At 33.8% G+C, this 21,626-nt stretch overlaps 2 protein-coding genes and 1 long non-coding RNA gene across 5 annotated transcripts in view; 1 reads left to right on the top strand and 2 right to left on the bottom strand.

Annotated features, from left to right (window-relative positions):
- Positions 1–781: 781 nt before the first annotated feature.
- LOC127717990 (uncharacterized) lies at positions 782–4,002 on the top strand. The gene has a single exon (XM_052223870.1). The coding sequence runs from the start codon at positions 786–788 to the stop codon at positions 2,301–2,303; it is 1,518 nt and encodes a 505-aa protein (XP_052079830.1). The 5' UTR covers positions 782–785; the 3' UTR covers positions 2,304–4,002.
- Positions 4,003–5,970: 1,968 nt separating this feature from the next.
- The window catches only part of LOC127718045 (ribonuclease P protein subunit p30-like), a 29,377-nt gene continuing 13,721 nt past the window's right edge, over positions 5,971–21,626 (bottom strand). The window contains exons 7-11 of the mRNA XM_052223948.1: positions 16,812–16,928; positions 15,740–15,769; positions 11,907–11,944; positions 9,798–9,877; positions 5,971–6,302 (exon numbers count right to left, since the gene is read on the bottom strand). Of these exons, the coding sequence (XP_052079908.1) occupies positions 5,983–6,302; positions 9,798–9,877; positions 11,907–11,944; positions 15,740–15,769; positions 16,812–16,928 (585 nt within the window). The 3' untranslated portion in view covers positions 5,971–5,982. The remainder of the gene's footprint in view (positions 6,303–9,797; positions 9,878–11,906; positions 11,945–15,739; positions 15,770–16,811; positions 16,929–21,626) is intronic.
- Positions 19,567–21,207, bottom strand: LOC127718103 (uncharacterized). 3 transcript variants are annotated; one of them, XR_007989571.1, is made up of 3 exons: positions 20,788–21,207; positions 20,290–20,621; positions 19,567–20,123 (listed from the first exon to the last, which is right to left on the bottom strand). It is a non-coding gene; the product is annotated as an uncharacterized LOC127718103 (long non-coding RNA). The 3 variants fall into 3 exon arrangements; XR_007989572.1 differs by having other exon boundaries at positions 19,572–20,123; positions 20,290–20,787; positions 20,954–21,207; XR_007989573.1 differs by lacking the exon at positions 20,290–20,621 and adding an exon at positions 20,622–20,787 and having other exon boundaries at positions 19,573–20,289; positions 20,954–21,207.

Below are 21,626 nucleotides of genomic sequence, written 5' to 3' on the forward strand. Positions count from 1 at the left end.
TACCATGAATGAGGGTATGAATGGTTTACCGTGAATGAGGGTATGAATGGGGTTTACATATTAGAGAATAATGGTCAAAAAGTAGACTAGAAAAAAAATGTGCCCAAAAAATATAGAAAACAGATTAAAGGTGTGATGAACTATAAAGAATAGAGGACAATTGGCAGCAAATAAAAGAGTAGAAAGAAATGGATCCAAAAATAATGAAAAGATATAGAAATGAAGACCTACCCCCCCCCCCCCTTTCCACGACCACCATCATCCCTAATACATGACACCACCACCACCCACACTCGCATATATACATATCTTAACAAATCTTTAATTTTGGTTTCATGGTGCCCCCCCAGACTTCGAGGTTCTGGATCCGCCCCTGTAAAGATACTATAAGATAAGGTCAACTATATTTGATATATGGAATGATTCTAAGTTGAGCATGTCTGTCTGGTAAGGTTCATCTGACCTTGACCTCATTTTCATGGTTCTTCAATGTGATGTTTTTATGTTTATTCTAAATCCCAACTACTATAAACTCTAGTTGATTTGTTTTTGATTTATGGAATGATTGTAAGGTGTCAAATACATATCCTTTTGACAAGGTTCATCTGACCTTGACCTCCTTGACCAGTTAATGTGATACTTGTAGTAAAACCTTTATGTTCATATATTCATAAATACAATCATGAGAAGAAAAGCAGGTGAGACATTTAAGTATGTTCACTCTCATGGCTCTTGTCTTTGTGAAAATGAAAGCTTACCAATTTCTGCCTCTTTTATTTAGGGTAATGGCTCAAGCTCAAGTACCTGTTACCAATACATGCACTCATCATCCAATGCAAATTTACCAGTTCTACTGTGAAAATGACAATACACTGGCATGCAGATTATGTGTAACTAGCATACACCAAGGTCACACCTTATCTGATCTCAGTGAACATGCAAAATCAAAAAGAAGGGAGTTGAAAGATCACCTTCAAAGCATGAAAGACGAATTACAATTGATTCAAGATGAAGAAAAGCAAAATGATCAGCATCTTGATGAAATGGAACGGAAAAGATCGTTCATTGTACAAACCATTTCGGACAAAGCTGAATATGTAAAAGAAAAAGTTGAAGAAGCTAAGTGTAAACTTGAGGAAGAATTCAAGGCATTGCAGAAGATCGACAAAACTCTTTTGGGTAATTGTAAACAGAAGGCTGCAGCATGCAGAGAAAAGCTTCAAAAACACATGGAAACTGTAGAGAAGCAGCTATCTAATAATGATACTGATTTACTTCATTGGATATCTAAAAATAGATTTGATCCACTTTGTTTTGATAGGTCATTTTTAACTGAAATGGCATTGGGTAAACCATCTGAATATAGATTTGATTCAATAGAGATTGATGAAAAGCGTATGGCACGTATGATTGGTCGTTTTCAAAATGTCTGTTATATAGACCATGTTTGCTCAGATGCTGAATTTCAAGGTCAAATAGAATTGAATAGCTCAATTGATTTTAAAAGCAATTTTCCAAATTATCAACATGTTGGGACGGTCTTTCCTGTTCATGGGGAATTGGCATGGATTGGATTTCAGCGCCCTGAAATTTTACATTTGGTAACCAAAAAAGGCAGTGAAAAGATGAAAATTCTTGTAGGTTTTGATTTCAAAGATATGAAGATCACAAAGTATGGTGATATACTAATATCAGAAGAAAAAGGTTCAAAAGTTTGGAGATTTACCTTTTGTGGAAGGAAACAGGAATTTTATGATGCATCACCATTTATAACTAGATGTATGTGTGTCACAAGAAATGGCGAAGTTCTGCTTTGTCTTCATAAGAGTGGTACTAAAGGTAAAATTGTAAAATTGAGTCCCACTGGTAAAGTTATGGCTGAATATTCAGAGAATCAAAATGGAAAAGAAATGTTTCAAAAACCTGATAGAATTATTCAGAATGTAAATGATGATATTATAGTCATTGATTGGGGAACAAAAGCAATACAAGGATTTAGTCAGGATTTCACAAAGATTAAGTTTACGTATAGTGGATCTCCAAAACCAGCAGGACCAAAGCCCTTCACACCATATGGCATAGTAAATGACAGGATGGGTCATTTATACATAGCAGATTATGAGAATCATATAATCCATGTTCTTCGACCAGATGGAAATTTCTTATCCTTTCTCCAATTCAAGGAGCTGGAAAAAAATTGGCCCAGAAGGGTTGCAGTAGATTTGAAAAGTTTCTTATGGATTGGGTGTAATAATGCTAAATTGTACAGAATTAGTCTCCATAATTTGGGATTACAGATTTAAGTCTCACTGCTCTAGTCAGTTACAAAATGTATATATTCTGTCAAATTTATTGACTAGATGTGCAAAATTTATTCACTTACAGATCATACCTTTTCACTTGGTCTAATCTTTTTAGTGTGAAATGTGTTCGCATTTAATTGCCTGACCTGTCGTAAATAAATGGGTGTGTCTATTCATGTCTCTTGTCACTTTTGTATAACAAGTGAAATTTTTTTATGAATTTACCCGAATTCAAAGAAGTTAATGGGTCAGGCAAGCAAATCTGGTAGCTCGAAACAAACTGACAGATTCCTTATAATGTATTAAAATTTACATTGACATAACTAAATGATGTGTGATGTTTTGAATGCCTTTGTTTTCATTATACCTCAGTGTAAGTTTTATGATTTATATAAACTTTATTATGATAAGTTAGATATTAAAAAGCAATGTATAGTTTTGTTTTTGTTATTTTCAGTATTTCTAGTGTAGCAAGTTTTTTTTCACATGTACAAATGATGTATGCATTTTTCCAATACGAAAAACAAACTTTTTCATTACATTATATATTGTTTATTAGGGTATTAATTTATGAGCTTTGTTCACTTGTTTTTCTAGTTAAAAAATGTATATTTTTAACAGAAAAAGTCATATATTCTGCTGAATCTCCTATGGGATACAATGTGGTTTGATTTTTTTATTGTACAAAAAGTAGAAAAAGAGGTGGAAATATACCATAGGGCATGTAGGGAGAATCAAAATTCATAATTGGAAGAAATATACACACAATCAAGGCAAAAAAAATAATAAAAGCCATAAAAAGACAACAACAAAAAAACCACACCATACCAAAAGCTGAATGATTCTCAGGTGCTCCAAAAGGGTAAGGTATCTCAGCTCCACATGTGGCACTCATCATGTTGCTCATTGTAAGTGCAAATTCGGTGCTAAGTCTAGAATTAAGATTGGAATTGTTTTCAATGGTGGCAGTTGAATTGAAAATGGTGGTTTGACAAGCATTTCAAATATTTATGATCTTATTTTTTAAGAGTGTAGTAATATCATATACAGAACTAGGTATAGCAGTCATGTTGGGAAGAATCTGTTTTTTTTCTAATGATGTTTAGAACAATATTTACGCATTAAACTTTTTATTCATCAAGTATGGTCCTATTGTAACATGGCATCATAGTCACACTAATTAAATCAGAGGCTGGTGATAAAAAATTTTATCAATAAAAATCATTGAACTTTTACAATAATTTGGAAAAATCTCCCTCTGAAGATATGTCTCCTGTTTCTTGTGAATAAATTCATTAATGATTGTAATCCTTTGAATTTTTTTTTATTAAAAATGTATTAATATAATTTAACGGCTAAAAGTAAAAATATTGTAGACAATAAGTTGAAAGATTTCAATCACAAAAAACTGCCAGGGAATTTACTCATTTTAGAAGTTTGTTTTTTATTATATTTTGCAACTTTGCAGATGTGATTACCAGACAATTTGCAATTTTTGTCTGCAAGATCTTTTTTTTTACATATATGATATTAATTTTATATATATACACATTATAGTTCACAATTTGTTAATACATGAACAGTTTACAAATGGTATAATTTCTCATGTTAAATTTTTTTTATTATATTTTAAATGACTGTTAAAAAGCATTTACTTTCAAATAAATAATTTTAATAATAAAAACTTACTTTTTATTTATTTGGTGTCTTTAGATCTGTAATGGCCGAGTTTAAATAGTGGTAACAAAATAAGTTGACCAATTGAAAGCAATTTGTCATAGCATTCAGTCTGCAGAAGGAATTTCTTTCAATATTTGGTTGCAGTTTTGGTGGCAGTTCCAAAAATATTTCAACATTTATTAAACCAAAAATCTTCATATGGAAATTACCAGAAAGTGTTCTGTAGGTGCCCTGATGATATCAGTTGGCCAAATCACAGTCAAAACTGTAACACTCACTAAGGAAAGCACAATTAATCTCTCTGTCATATTTGGTAGTAGTTTGTTGAAAGGTTCTAAAGATTAATTTTTTAATCACATATTTCCATGTGATAGTCTGAATTGGACGATGGAGGCATAGACAATTACAAGTATACAGACCAATTAATTGAAGGTGTGAATTTGTGACTTCAGTTTTAAAATCTCTCCAGCAAATGTTATAATGTTTAATAGTGAACCTAGAGGCTCTAAAGAGCCTGTGTCGCTCACCTTGGTCTATGTGCATATTGAACAAAGGACACAGATGGATTCATGACAAAAATGTGTGTTTTGGTGATGGTGATGTCTTTGTAGATCTTACTTTACTGAACATTCTTGCTGCTTACAATTATCTCTATCTATAATGAACTTGGCCCAGTAGTTACAGTGGAAAATATTTTGTAAAAATTTACAAAAATTTACAAAATTTATGAAAATTGTAAAAAATTTACTATAAAGGACAATAACTCCTTAAGGGGTTAATTGACAATTTTGGTCATTTGACTTATTTGTAGATCTTACTTTGCTGTACATTATTGCTGTTTACAGTTTATCTCTATCTATAATAATATTCAAGATAATAACCAAAAGCTGCAAAATTTTCTTAAAATTACCAATTCAGGGGCAGCAACCCAACAACATGTTGCCTGATTGGTCTGAAAATATTAGGGCAGATAGATCTTGACCTAATGAACAATTTTATCCTGTCAGATTTGCTCTAAATACTTTGGTTTCAGAGATATGAGCCAAAAACTGCATTTTACCCTATGTACTATTTTTTAGCCATGCCGGCCATCTTGGTTCGCGGGCTGGGTCATCGGACACATTTTTTAAACCAGATACCCTAATGATGATTGTGGACAAGTTTGGTTAAATTTGTCTTAGCAGTTTCAGAAGATTTTTGTAAAAGATTACAAAAATTTATGAAAAATGGTTAAAAATTTACCCCTTAAGGAGTTATTGCCCTTTATAGTCAATTTTTAACCATTTACGAAAAATGGTTAAAAATAGATCTTACTTTGCTGAACATTATTGCTGTTTACAGTTTATCTCTATCTATAATAATATTCAAGATAATAACCAAAAACGGCAAAATTTCCTTAAAATTACCAATTCAGGGGCAGCAACCCAACAACGGGTTGTCAGATTCTTCTGAAAATTTCAGTGCAGATAGATCTTGACCTGATAAACAATTTAACCCCATGTCAGATTTGCTCTAAATACTTTGGTTTCAGAGATATAAGCCAAAATCTACATTTTACCACTATGTTCTATTTTTAGCCATGGCGGCCATCTTGAATGGTTGGCCGGGTCACCGGACACATTTTTAAAACTAGATACCCAAATGATGATTGTGGCCAAGTTTGGTCAAATTTGGCCCAGTAGTTTCAGAGGAGAAGATTTTTGTAAAAGTTTACGGACGACGGACGCAGGACCCCAAGTGATGAGAAAAGCTCACCTGGCCCTTTGGGCCAGGTGAGCTAAAAAGCATATAATTAATTGATTGATTTTCAAAGATTTCTCTCCAGTCCATCATTCCCATATCCATTTTCCCCTTATTGTTGATTTCTATAAATCTTTCCATTATTCATTTACACTTACACTGTACAATTGTGACAAGTCATTGTAAAACATCAGCAAAATATTTCATAGTACAAATGAAAGGTTTAGGCATTATTAATTATTCAAAATTCATTTGTTTTCTATTTTATTACATCAGATTTAATATCATTAGCCTGCATACATTTTTCATCTAGTTTTAATTTTTTAACCTCTGTAACATCTTCTGGCTGTCTACCTTCCAAAACTCTTTTAACAGATTTACAGTTATCATTCTCCCTCTTTATGTCTGTATTTCTACTTTCACTATCTGTAAGTCTACTTTCACTTTTACTTGTAGAATTTGTACTGTTTTGTACTTTTTTATCATTTGATACATTTTGTTCTATAATCCATTTGTCTTTTTCTTCTAGCTTTGTTTTATGTACAACTCCTACTGTAGACTTCGTTATTTTTCTGGATTCTACAATGAAAAAGTTTTATGAAAATATTCATTACAATAGTTGTATTAAATGAACCAGAAGTGGGTCCAGCCATTTTGAAAAGGGGGGGAATCCAACCCCTGGAACATCATGAAACATTCACATAATTAATAAATAATTGAATAAAGAGCTGCGCTATGAGCGCATGATACATCCTTTACTCTTTCAACAAATAAAGTTCCATAACTCCTCAATGTCAGAAATTAATAACAAGAGGCTGTCGAGTGATAGAAAACCGGATTTTCCTGCAGAGGTCAAACCCTGAACAGTTGAGCAAGTATAAACACAACATTTAAGCTTAAAACAGCTCTGAATTTGGATTGTGATTGAATATTTAAAATAGATTTTTAATGAAAATTATATGTGCAAATCTGAACCCAAAACAGGATTATGTAAAAAAAAAACTGTTATCACAGAGATATGTCTCGCCTTTTTGTAATTTTGATAATGCAAGTGTTGAAATTAAAATTGCAATACTTTAACATGTAAGTAATGCAAATATTCAAAGTCGATGAACCTTGAATGAGATGTGCCAATGCTAATACAACTGCATACTAAATACCATTGACTTATTATAAGTCGTTCCCTTTAAACAAACCTAAACACAAACATTAACTTGCATTTTGTATACTATGTAAAAGTTTCAAAAGTCAATGAACCATGATCAGGGGTGGGGCTATATAATCTCCATGGAAAAGATACTTGCAAATGCCAATAAATTTGCATACCAAATATAAATGACTTAATAGTAGCAGTTCATCTTAAACTGATCTAATCACAAACTAATACATGTAAACTAATCAAAAGTTTCAAAGTAAATAGACCATGACTGAGGGGGCGAGGCTAAATATCCTCCATGGAAATGAGATGTGCTAATGCTTATACAACTGAACACCAATTAACATTGGCCTACCACTAATGGTTCCCCTTGAACTGACCTAATCACAAACTAATACATGTTAACTTAGCAAAATTTTCAAAGTCTATAGACCATGACTAAGGGGGCGTAGCCAAATAATCTCCATGGAAATGAGATATGCCTATGCTTATACAACTGCATGCCAAATATCATTGACCTACCACTAGTGGTTCCCCATGAATTGACCTAATCGCAAACTAATACATGTTAACTATGAAAAGTTTCAAAGTCAATAGACCTTGACTGAGGGGGCGGGGCCAAATAATCTCCATGGTAATGAGATGTGCCAATGCTAGTACAACTGCATACCAAATGTCATTGACCTACCACTAGTCGTTCACCATGAACTAGACCTAATCACAAACTAATACATTGTTGACGCCGTCGCCGCTATCGCCGTCGCCAGAAACACCTATGTCTCGCTTTTTGACTCCGTCAAGGCGAGACAATTAAACATTAACACACACAACAAAAATAAAATACCGCATAACAACTGTGACATCTACCTTCATAACACACATGACTTAAAGAAAATAGTTATAAAGAAATTTTGACAACTAATGACTAAAATTAATTGAACAGAATCTATATATTTAATTTATCATTACTGGTTCTTCATGGAATAAATTTAAGTTAAATCCCTTTGAACAGAAATATGGTTTAACTAATAAAGCAAACATAGTTCTCTAAAATTAGATATGATTTAACTCTCTAAAATTAGATATGATGTTACTCAATGTATACCTATTTTCAAATTATAATCAAATATAATTAATAGTTCCAAATATTTTTTCTTTCATTTGTCACAAACTAATAGAGATCTGTAACTTATCTATCAATGTCAATAACTTTATCTTCACAATGTAATGTAATGAAATATATCCCTTTCACCAAAAAAAGTTACATATACAGCATTCAGAAAATTAGTTTATACAAAATAACAAACAAACCTACCACAAAATTCTTCAAACAATTTACCAAAGAAAAGAAAAAAAATCAAAAAATCAAAATGGCATTTATCATTAAAACAATGTCTTTTAAAAATCTTTTAAAAAATGAGTTATTTCCCTTTGTACAGAAATGGAATAATTCATTAAAAATTGAATTCTTTGGAAAGGGCTATAACTCAACAACGAGAAAAGCTACAATCCTGAAAATTGTACTTGACCTTCCTTTAGTCACAGGGAACAACATATCTATTTCGTCAAAGCGTTTTCATGTTAATGAACAGACACTGTTTGGCAGCCGCCTGCCCGCCTTACATCCTCAAATCAATAACCTATTTTTACACCGAAAATCCAGTTCAAAAACTAGAGGGAGCTTATTTTAATAAATATAAATCAGTCACCAAAGTTTCATGAAAACAGCTCAAAGCATTTTTGAGTTATTGTCAGAAAACTGGAAAATCCCCCTTTTTAATGAATAAAACCCCATTACTCAGAAACATAAAATCTAAAATTTATAAAAATTAAAAGAGAGCTTACGTCAATAGATATAAACAATTCACCAAAGTTTCATGCAAATTGGTTAAAGCGTTTTTGAGTTATTGTCCGACATGTTGACGACAGATGGACAGATGGACGTATGGACAACAGTATACCATAATACGTCCCGTAAATGAGCGTATAAAAAAAAGGGGGTTCAAATCCCGAGAACACCCCCTGGATCCGCCAATGTGAACCGTCAATACTTTGCAAAACTGCATTTAACAAATGAACCCATCTAACTGATATTTCTCACATGTGTTTACTCAAACAAAATTTAGTACTGCCATATAAAATACTCTAAAACAAAAAAAATATACTAATATACATGTATCACCATAAGTGTCTGAGAAAACAAAACTTCAGCTTACAGGGTGTGAGTTTACTCACTGTTGAAGGTGGTACAGTGACATATAAATGCTTATACATCTACATAATTTTGGACTCTGGTTGATAGTTGTCTCATTGGCAATCATACCACATCTCCTTATTTTTATATTATGACAAAGAAAACGTCTTGCAGTACAAGTTGTGAAGGCAGCTTTAGGTTTTTATCCTACACGGCCACATATACAAAATCATGTAAAATGTGATTGGCAATTTAGCCTATCTTTTTAAAACATACATATCCAATAGTGACTTATAGTGGCAAGTTATAAAGGCTAAAGGCTTTTTTTATTATGATGTTTGATAAGGGGGTGTGCTCTTGTTTAATTCTGTGCCTGGGCATGTCGGACAGCTGTAATATTAGTTTAGGCCTTTCTTTTTGTATTTCCCTGAATGTTACAAAAGTGTTGGACAGTTGTAATACTAGCTTATATTAGATTAGTTTATTGTCTTGTACAAAAATTAGGCCGTTAGTTTTCTTGTTCAAATTGTTAAACATTTGTCATTTCGTGGCCTTTTATAGTTTGCAATGCGGTATTGGTAAGATTTTGCTCATTGTTGAAGGCTGTATGGAGACCTATAGTTGTTAACCATATATGTAATTTGGTCTCTGCTGTAGAGTTGTCTTAATGGCAATCATACCATATCTTCTTATTTTTCTATAAAGCCTATTTAAGTTGACTTACCTGAATGTAACAAAAGTGACTGACAGTTAGTTGAGATGGCAGCTTTCGCCTGTTCCTGTGACATACCAAACAACAAACCTCTGATTGATGTTAAGGATTACATATACATTTATTCTACATAATATTGGGGCCTCGGTGGTCGAGTGGTCTATGTAGTTACTACAGTAATCACTAGCCAGTCAACACTGAGATTGTGAGTTCGAACCCTGCTCTTGCGGGTGCACTCGACTCCAATCTTAATTGACTAGAATTGTCAGTTTTCCTATCGAAGGTCGGAGGTTTTCTCTGGGCACTCTGGCTTCCTCCACCAATAAAAACTGGCCACCACGAAATAGCCCAAAAGCGGTGCTTAAAAGTGGCGTTAAAACACCAAAAATCAAAAATCAAATCTACATAATATTACTGTTTTCTGATGGTCTGACCAGGAGTTACAGAATAGAGAATAAAATGCTTCACAGAACGTATCCTGATACGACTGCAGAGGTTGAACCCTGAACAGTTGGGGCAAGTTTGGACACAATATTCAAGCTTGATACTGTCTGAATTTGGATTGTGATCAAATTTTTGACATAATATAGGTTTCCAACACAAAATAAATGTGGTCAAAGATCTTAAAAATTTGAAATGGGACATTTAATTTACCTAGAATGGTCTGATATCCCAAATCTAACAACATGGTTAGATTCAGCATATAAAAAAACCACCAATAATTTAAATTTAGTTGAAATCAAACAAAGTTTCATTTTGGACCCTTCAAACCTTAATATGAACAAATTTGAAAGCAGGTCCCAAAATAAAAATCTAAATGCACAATAAGATTCAGCAAATCATACAGCCGCAATAATTCAGTTTTTGATGAAATCAAACAAAGTTTAATTTTGGACCCTTTTGACCTCAATGTAGACCTATTTAAAAATGGGGCCCAATATCCAAAAAAATTATACAAGGTAACGCTAACGCTCGGTATAAAGATATTGACAAATATAATGCCTACCCATGTTAAAATGAGCAGAAAATATGGCATGAAAGAATTATTTCTTAATTGAGGTGCACTTTGGGGATTTCAGTTACTGATAAAACTTCAATAAAGGAGTGAAATAAACAATAATAGAACCCTGATATGATATAAATATTATGATATAAGGCCCCAAAAAATTATAGTTCTATATCCTGCCACAGTACCTACCCCTATTTTTTCATGCCTACTTTAATATTAAACACATTTTAAGGACATTTTTGGTTTAAGCAACATTGAAGTCCATAATTTTTTCCTTTATATTCTATACAAAATATTTTAAAATAACATCATTTTACCTCCCTACCTACCCTATTATTTCTGCCAGGAAAAAGGAAACAAATTCAAAAATAAATGGAGAATACATGTCCATCGTACATCATGTACATAGATGATGTCCTCGCTTGTATATAACATTATAAAGGGAAAAATTCAGTGCAACCACCCAAATTCAAACTTGATCTGTGTTTTGTGGTAATAAGTATTGTGTATAAGTTTCATTTATTTGAGGCAAACTAAAGTTAGAGAATGGAAACCAATTTCGGGAAGTACAGATGGACAGACAGACAAGGGTAACACTTAATATCCTCTCCACTGTGGCCGGGGCATAAAAAAGCATAATAATATTGGCGGATCTGGATGTCCTTTATTTCTTTATCCTTTAATCTTTTTAGACCATTTTTCTCTTTTCTTTAATCATTCTGGTCATTGGTCTCTATTTATCTATATTTCAGCATGCTATTATTCCCTATTCTTTAATTTGTTAGCCTATTTTATTCTCTATTCTTTTAATTATTTTGCTCTTTATTCTGCAAACCCCATCCAGATCCTTATATTGTGATGGGTCTTCTAGAATTTATTGTGTGTTGTATCCTGTCATACCTGGATCTATTTATTTTCAACCAAATACAAACACAATACATTTCCTATTCTAAGTTTTTTTTAAAGATTGAAGACATAATTATTTGCAATATTAGAAGGCCTGTTAACTAATAGATGCATGTGAATATGTTTCCTGATCTGATCAGTAGAACTTGTTAAAGAATTTAATCATGAGTTGACTAAACCATTAGAATCAAAATGTCAAAGGATACAAGTTGGCAACATCATGAGGTCCTCTCAAATCCATTGCCTAAAAAATATACAAATTTGTTATATGTCTTGAGAATCCACAAAAAGACTCTTTATTCAGATAGTTACTTCCCTTTGTTGATTTTTTTAAATCTGATTTTTTCGAATTGCTTTCGTTTTCTTACAGTTGTGTTTGTACCATTTAGTTTTATCAATCTGACTGAAAAAGGGATCCTGTGTCACAAAGATCTTACAATGCTCCATTCTACTTTCTGCTTCAGGATCCTCTGGTTTTATGCTACACACCTTATAAAATTTGTAGGCAGTAATATTTCATTGGCTGATGTAATAATTACCAGTTCAGAAAGTAGAACAGAATATGTCAGATCTTTGTAAGCAAGTCGATGACACAGGATCTGTATTTCAATCAGATTGTAGTTATGTTTATTTCTCTTTTTAGTCCCCTACCGACGAAGTCTAAGGGGACTTTAGGTTTGCACTCTGTCCGTCTGTCCATCTGTCTGTCTGTTCATCTGTCCGTCTGTCCATCTGTCAGTCCTGCAAATCAGCTTTCCACACTTTTTTTCTTCGTTCTTGAAGATATTGATTTGATATTTGGTATATAGTTTTATCATGACAAGTTATAGATCGAGTTCGAATTTTGTTCCGGTCTGATGATTTAGTCCAGAGTTATGGACCATAACTCTGGACCATGTCTAATGTTAGAGTACTACGTTAAACCATATTTCTGTACAAAGGGAGATAACTCATTTTTTAAAAGACATTCTTTGTTAAATTATTTGAAGAATTTTTTGGCAGGTTTGTTTGTTATTTAGTATAAATTAATTTTCTGAATGCTATATATATATATATATATATATAATAAAATTATGAAGAGAAATCCTTTAATTAGATAATAATCTATTTTTATTAATGTATATATTTCTATACGTTACATTCTGTAGATAAAAGTTGTTGACATTTTATAGATAAGTTACAAATCTATATTAGTTTGTGACAAATGAAAGAAAAAATATTTGGAACTATTAATTATATTTGATTAAAATTTGAAAATAGATGTACACTGTATTACATCATATCTAATTTTAGAGAACTATTAATCATATCTAATGTTTTTTTTCACTCATATAATCAGTTTTCCACAATGTTTTTAGTCATGCTTGAAGATATTGACATGATATTTACTTTTTGTTTACACCATGACAAGTTATAGAACAAGTTAGCAGTTTGTTCCAGTAAAATGAATTTTTACCAGGTAGGGGACTATGTATTGCCATGCAATACTCTTAGAATGCTTGTTCCCTTTCATGTCAGTCTTAGTCATTTTATTTTTTTCATCATATGTTTACACTGCCATTTCAACAAGAATTATGAGAGTATTGCATGGCAAAACATAGTCACCTACTGGTTAAAAATCATCAGGCCCAAACAAAATTCGAACTTGATCTGTAACTTGTCATGATAAAACTATATACCAATAATCAAATCGATATCATCAAGCATGACGAAAAAAAGTGCAGAAAACTGATTATTTGAGTGCATTTACTAAGTCCAAGGACCATAACTCTGCACAAAATCAGCAGACCGGAACGAAATTCAAACTTGATCTGTAACTTGTCATGATAAAACAATACACCAAATATCAAATCAATATCTTCAAGCACGAAGCAAAAAAAGGGTGGAAACATGATTTGCCGGACTGACGGATGGACAGACAGACGGAGTGCAAACATAAAGTCCCCTTCAACTTCGTCGGTAGGGGACTAATAAAAGAGAAATATTGGAATCACAGAAGTACTTTAACAAAACTTAAATTATTGTACATGTCCTAAACCAAATTTAGGTAAAGTATACTGTTTTTGTCTGTTCAATCTGTGTGCATGTCTTGGTGATAAGAGCAATTCTTTCTACAATTTTTTATGGTGCCATCTTGTAAGAATTTTCTTATCACTTAGAATCTTGCATTTATTTAAGGAATTTCTGCAGCATTTGTGTATTTCATTCAATCAAGGGACAATTCAATAGCAAATCTACACCATGTACACAATCATGATGTGGTTAACAAAAATAAAAAAAACCTTCAGTGGATCATCTTTTATAAAAACAAGAATGTGTCCACAGTACATGGATGCCGCACTTGCACTATCATTTTCTATGTTCAGTAGACCGTGACATTGGGATCAAAACTCTAATTTGGCATTAAAATTGGAAAGATCATATCATAGGGAACATGTGTACTAAGTTTCAAGTTGATTGGACTTCAACTTCATCAAAAACTACCTTGACCAAAAACTTTAACCTGAAGCAGGACAGATGGATGAATGGACGAACGAACGAACAGACGCACAGACTGAAAAAAATAATGCCCCTCTACTATCCTAGGTGGGGCATAATAAGTACTTTGCCTCCTTTAAATGTCAAAGATATGCAAAGCTGTAACCATGATGGTTGCAAGGACTTTTGAATGGTTCAAAAAAATGGTTTCAACCTAGATAGGGGAAACAACTCATCAAAGATACAGAACTGATTTCAACATATACTGCAACTAGTTGTGTTTATTTCCTAAATATAATAATACAGCTTTATCTTTTGCAATGTCAATTTTAACATGGATCACTTTTTCCACAGTCAGGGGTTCATTAAGGGATGAAAATAAGTTTGAAATTTGTGTTACAATTTTAATAGCTATCATTGTATCAATTTAAGTTGCAGTATAAAAACAATATTAGGTCAATGTCAGAAAAATATAAACTTTTTTGTATGAGGCTAAGAAACTGGGGAAAGGTGAGGTTTTACCGAGACATGTACACCTTACAATATATTCCATACACCAGATTTAGCTGACCTTTTGCTATTAATTTTTGTAAATCAGACCAAAACACAAAAACTTAACATTGACCAATGAACCATAAAATGAGGTCAAGATCAGATGATACCTGCTAGACAGACATGTACACCTTACAATCATTCCATAAACCAATTATACTTGAGCTTTAGCTTATAGTACTTGAAAAACAGACCATAACACAAAAACCTAACATTGACAAATGAACCATGAAAGTGAGGTCAAGATTAAGATGAAACCTACCAGACAGACATGTACCCCTTACAATCATTCCATGCATCACATATAGTTGACCTATTGCTTATAGTACTTGAAAAACAGACCAAACACAAAAACTTAACACAGACCAATGAACCATGAAAGTGAGGACAAGATTAAGATGAAACCTACCAGACAGACGTGTACCCCTTATAATCCATACACCACATATAGTTGACCTACTGCTTATAGTATCTGAGAAACAGACCTTATCCCATAACTTTAACCTTGATCACTGATACATGAAATGAGGTCGAGGTCAGGTGAACCCTGTCTGATGAACATCTTGTTGTTGCAAGGAACCCATATACCAAATATAGTTTTTCTATTACTCATAATAAGTGAGAAATTCACATGACAAAAAAACTATTACTTTTTTTCAAGCAGTCACTGAACCATGAAAATGAAGTCTAGGACAATGGACATATGACAGACAGAAACTAACTTTGAAACATTAGGTATCTACATACAAGGTATGAAGCATCCAGGTCTTCTACCTTCTGAAATATAAAGCTTTATGCAAATACTTGACATCACCGTCGCCACCGCTGTCGGATAGTAATAACTATGTCTTGCATACTGAGACTTTGGTCACAGGTGAGACAAAAACAGGGACAGATTAAAAAAGGTGTATCTGACAGCTGACTCCATTATTATGAATATGCATCAAACAAGTTTTGTTTGGTTTCCCTCATTGATTCCATTTACAAGTACCTTGAAAATAAAACTCACCTTTTGACAGCCACTGCTAAAGATCACATTCTGAAATAGAAATTAACAGCTCAAGAAATTAACTTTTATCCATATTGCAGACATCATTGCTGAATAAATTTAATTTTGTTTTCTCTAATTTTCATGATATTTTCACATGTCTCAATTGGTTTGAGAAAAATATTTCTCCTCTCTAGAGAAAACTTTGTTCTCAACAAATGATTGCTCCAAATTTCAATTATGCCAGCAAATTTTCTGAATTTCCTATTGTGACGTCACATATAAAGAACACAACTTTATGCAAATCTTTGAAGAGGAAGGATAAACTTGTTAAGATATCGTCTTAAAATCATTAGAGAAACAGATTCCACCACTATATCTCATGTATTATGATATTTCTCTACTCTCAACAGTTACATTCTTAATATTTAAAAATTAAATAATTAAAAATTAAAAAATTTAACTGTCTCAAGTGGAGAAATATCATAACACACTTGATGCAATGTTGGAATCTATATTTCTCATCTTATATTTCCTTGGTTATTTTTTTCAATTTAAAAGAAAAATATAAAAAAAATTATTTCATTGTCATTACTATAAAACATATTCATTTGAAAGATACATATTGTGTTTGGAGGAACAAATGAAGTGATGAATGAAGACACAAAAATCACCATATGCCACTGCTACACAATCTACATTGTTGAAAAACAAATATCATTAATAGCTTTGGTCCAAACAAAATTATACTGAATTCAATTCAACCTTGAGTATCATATGGATTATCAAGGAAATCTCCATGTGGATATAACTTGTGACCATTAATCCATTATGAAATTTCTGCTCATGGGGATAAATACATGTAATTATTCTGACAAAAGTTTAAAACCTGTATGACATAAATGTAGACCTTACAAGAATCCCATGTATATAACTATCCTTTTACCCAAAGAATCCCATCATGGCCATGTACCAAATATAACTATCCTTTTACTCATAATAAGAGAGAAATTCACATGACAAAAAACAATATTCACTTTTTTTGAGCAGTCGCTGAACCATGAAAACAACTTTGATATTTAGTTTAACTAACCTTTCCTTTGCAAACTCTTATCAAAGTCTGTGCATTTGCTATCATATATTTTCTACTTGTACTATCTCTTATAGCAGGACTATACTGGATTTCAAAGTATATTCCACGTTCTAATGCCTGAAATAAATTCAGAAATGTCATTATTAAGAATAATATTCTATCATGTCTATGTTTTACAAGATATTTAGGGCTATTCCATTAAAATGTATGTGGGAGTGTAGGAAGGGAAGTTTAATTATTGAATGTGGGTCATGGGTCTTTCTTCAGTATGTGTCTATTACCATTATGCAAAATTATCTAAATAAAATGCTCCGCAAGGCGCAGCTTGATACGACCGCAGAGGTCGAACCCTGAACAGTTGGGGCAAGTATGGACACAACATTCAAGCTTGATACAGCTTTGCATTTGGATTGTGATTAAATATTTGACACAGCATAGGTTTCTGACACAGAATGAATGTGGTCTAAGAACTTAAAAATTTTAAATTGGACATTCACCTATTATGGTCCAATATCCAAAATCTAAATACATGGTTAGATTCAGCATATCAAAGAACCCCAGGAATTCAATTTTTGATGAAATCAAACAAAGTTTAATTTTGGACCCTTTTGACCTCAATGTGGACAAAGTTGATAACGGGGCCCAAAAATCAAAAATCTAAATACATGGTTAGATTCAGCATATCAAAGAACCCCATATATTCAATTTTTGTTGAAATCAAACAAAGTTTAATTTTGGACCCCGATTTGGACCAACTTGAAAACTGGGCCCATAATCAAAAATCTAAATACATGTTTAGATTCAGCATATCAAAGAACCCTAAGAATTCAATTTTGTTAAAATCAAACTAAGTTTAATTTTGGACCCTTTGGACCTTAATGTAGACCAATTTGAAGATTCGGCATATCAAAGAACCCCAATAATTCAATTTTTGATGAAATCAAACAAAGTTTAATTTTGGACCCTTTGGACCTCAATGTGGACCAATTTAAAAACGGGGCCCAAAATCCAAAAACTAAATACACGGTTAGATTCAGCATATTAAAGAACCCCAAGAATTCAAGAATAAAACCCCATTGAAATTGGTCAAGAAATAAGCAATTTATATGAAGTATCTTCTTTTGCACAATACTGTGCAATTAAATATTTCTTGCTATTGCGCAATACTGTACAATTGACAATTTCTTGCTATTGCGCAATATTGTGCTATTGGATATTTCTTGCTATTGCGCAATACTGTGCAATTGAAGATTTCTTGCTATTGCGCAATACTGTGCAATTGAAGATTTCTTGCTATTGTGCAATACTGTGCAATTGAAAATTTCTTGCTATTGCACAATACTTATTAGATAATAATTTACACATCCTGTTTGGTGTGTATCTCCTACCATATCATTATTATTTGCTTTTAAATATTAATCAGAAATAACCAACTTAAAATGGAAAATTTTAAAAGAAAAAAAAAAGGAAAAAAAAAAAAATCCCCCCCCCCAAATTTTTTGAACCCCCTTATGATTCATCACCCCCAAACTCAATCCTAGCCTTCCCTTTGTGGTATGGTACCTTGCAGTACAATTTCAGAGAGATCCATACACTTGAACACAAGTTATTGTCTGGAAACTAGAAAAATGTGTTTTTTGGCCCCTTTTTGGCCCCAAATTCCTAAACATTTAGGGCAAAATCTCAAACCCAGCTTCCCCTTTGTGATATGGAACATTGTAGTACAATTTCAGAATAATCCATACACTTACACACAAGTGATTGTCCTGAAACTAGAAAAATGCTTGTTTTTTGCCCCTTTTTGGCCCCTAATTCCTAAAATATTGAAGCAATTACCCCCATCATCAATCCCAGCCTTCCCTTTGTGGTATGGTACCTTGCAGTACAATTTCAGAGAGATCCATACACTTGAACACAAGTTATTGTCTGGAAACTAAAACTAGAGGCTCTCAAGAGCCTGTGTCGCTCACCTGACTCTACTTTGGTTTTAGAAATCATGTAAAGATAGATAAAAATCATAACAGATACCCAAATAATGATTGAGGCCAAATTTTGATTAATATTGGTCCCGTTATTTAATAAAATATCCTGGTGGCCATCTTGAACAGTAAATCGGCAACAAAGTAGCAACACTTGGTCAGCACTTCATAAGGAACATTCATGCCATGTTTGGTTTCATTCCATTCAGTGGTACTCTAAAAGAAGACATTTCTATGTATTTCCCATAGGGTCCTATGTTAAACTAAGCCCCTCCCCCTAGCAGCCATCTTGGATGATGGATCGACTGCAAAGTAACAACACTTGGTCAGCAACTCATAAGGAACATTCATGCCATGTTTGCTTTCATTCCATTCAGTGGTTCTCTAAAAGAAGACAATTGTATGTATTTCCCATAGGGTCCTATGTTAAACTAAGTCCCCCGCTGTCGGCCATCTTGGATGATGGATCGGCTGCAAAGTAACAACACTTGGTCAACATCTCATAAGGAACATTCATGCCATGTTTGGTTCCATTCCATTTATTGGTTCTCCAAACGAAGACATTTTCATGTATTTCCCAAAGGGTCCTATGTAAAACTAAGTCCCCCGCTGGCGGCCATCTTGGATGATGGATCAGCTACAAAGTAACAACACTTGGTCAGCATCTCATAAGGAAGATTCATGCCATGTTTGGTTTCATTCCATTCAGTGGTTCTCTAAAAGAAGACATTTGTATGTATTTCCCATAGGTCCTTTGTTAAACTAAGATCCCTGCTGTCGACCATCTTGGATGATGGACCGACTGAAAAGTAACAACACTTGGTCAGCACCTCAGAAGGAACATTCATGCCATGTTATGTTTGGTTTCATTCCATTCAGTGGTTCTCTAAAAGAAGACATTTGTATGTATTTCCCATAGGGTCCTATGTTAAACTAAGTCCCCCGCTGGCGGCCATCTTGGATGATGGATCGGCTACAAAGTAACAACACTTGGTCAGAACCTCATAAGGAACATTCATGCCATGTTTGGTTTCATTCCATTCAGTGGTTCTCTAAAAGAAGACATTTGTATGTATTTCCCATAGGGTCCTATGTTAAACTAAGTCCCCCGCTGGCAGCCATCTTGGATGATGGACCGACTGCAAAGTAACAATACTTGGTCAGCATCTCATAAGGAACATTCATGCCATGTTTGGTTCCATTCCATTTAGTGGTTCTCTAAAAGAAGACATTTTTATGTATTTCCCATAGGGTCCTATGTTAAACTAAGTCCCCCGCTGGCGGCCATCTTGGATGATGTATCGGCTACAAAGTAACAACACTTGGTCAGCACCTCATAAGGAACATTCATGCCATGTTTGGTTTCATTCCATTCAGTGGTTCTCTAAAAGAAGACATTTGTATGTATTTCCCATAGGGTCCTATGTTAAACTAAGTTCCCCGATGGCGACCATCTTGGATGATGGATCGGCTACAAAGTAACAACTCATGGTCAGCACCTCATAAGGAACGTTCATGCCATGTTTGGTTTTATTCCATTCAGTGGTTCTCTAAAAGAAGTCATTTGTATGCATTTCCCATAGGGTCCTATGTTAAACTAAGTCCCCCGCTGGCGGCCATCTTGGATGATGGATCGGCTACAAAGTAACAACACTTGGTGAGCACCTAATAAGGAACATTCATGCCATGTTTGGTTTCATTCCATTCAGTGGTTCTCTAAAAGAAGTCATTTGTATGCATTTCCCATAGGGTCCTATGTTAAACTAAGTCCCCCGCTGGCGGCCATCTTGGATGATGGATCGGCTACAAAGTAACAACACTTGGTCAGCACCTCATAAGGAACATTCATGCCATGTTTGGTTTCATTCCATTCAGTGGTTCTCTAAAAGAAGTCATTTGTATGTATTTCCCATAGGGTCCTATGTTAAACTAAGTTCCCCGATGGCGGCCATCTTGGATGATGGATCGGCTACAAAGTAACAACTCATGGTCAGCACCTCATAAGGAACGTTCATGCCATGTTTGGTTTTATTCCATTCAGTGGTTCTCTAAAAGAAGTCATTTGTATGCATTTCCCATAGGGTCCTATGTTAAACTAAGTCCCCCGCTGGCGGCCATCTTGGATGATGTATCGGCTACAAAGTAACAACACTTGGTCAGCACCTCATAAGGAACATTCATGCCATGTTTGGTTTCATTCCATTCAGTGGTTCTCTAAAAGAAGACATTTGTATGTATTTCCCATAGGGTCCTATGTTAAACTAAGTTCCCCGATGGCGACCATCTTGGATGATGGATCGGCTACAAAGTAACAACTCATGGTCAGCACCTCATAAGGAACGTTCATGCCATGTTTGGTTTTATTCCATTCAGTGGTTCTCTAAAAGAAGTCATTTGTATGCATTTCCCATAGGGTCCTATGTTAAACTAAGTCCCCCGCTGGCGGCCATCTTGGATGATGGATCGGCTACAAAGTAACAACACTTGGTGAGCACCTAATAAGGAACATTCATGCCATGTTTGGTTTCATTCCATTCAGTGGTTCTCTAAAAGAAGTCATTTGTATGCATTTCCCATAGGGTCCTATGTTAAACTAAGTCCCCCGCTGGCGGCCATCTTGGATGATGGATCGGCTACAAAGTAACAACACTTGGTCAGCACCTCATAAGGAACATTCATGCCATGTTTGGTTTCATTCCATTCAGTGGTTCTCTAAAAGAAGTCATTTGTATGTATTTCCCATAGGGTCCTATGTTAAACTAAGTTCCCTGATGGCGGCCATCTTGGATGATGGATCGGCTACAAAGTAACAACACTTGGTGAACACCTCATAAGG

The sequence above is a fragment of the Mytilus californianus genome, unplaced genomic scaffold, assembly GCF_021869535.1.
Source record: "Mytilus californianus isolate M0D057914Y unplaced genomic scaffold, xbMytCali1.0.p SCAF_1, whole genome shotgun sequence".
Classification (NCBI taxonomy): Eukaryota; Metazoa; Mollusca; class Bivalvia; order Mytilida; family Mytilidae; genus Mytilus; species Mytilus californianus.

Coding starts and splice junctions, on each gene's coding strand:
- LOC127717990 (XM_052223870.1), top strand. CDS start 786: ATGGCTCAAGCTCAAGTACCTGTTACCAATACATGCACTCATCATCCA.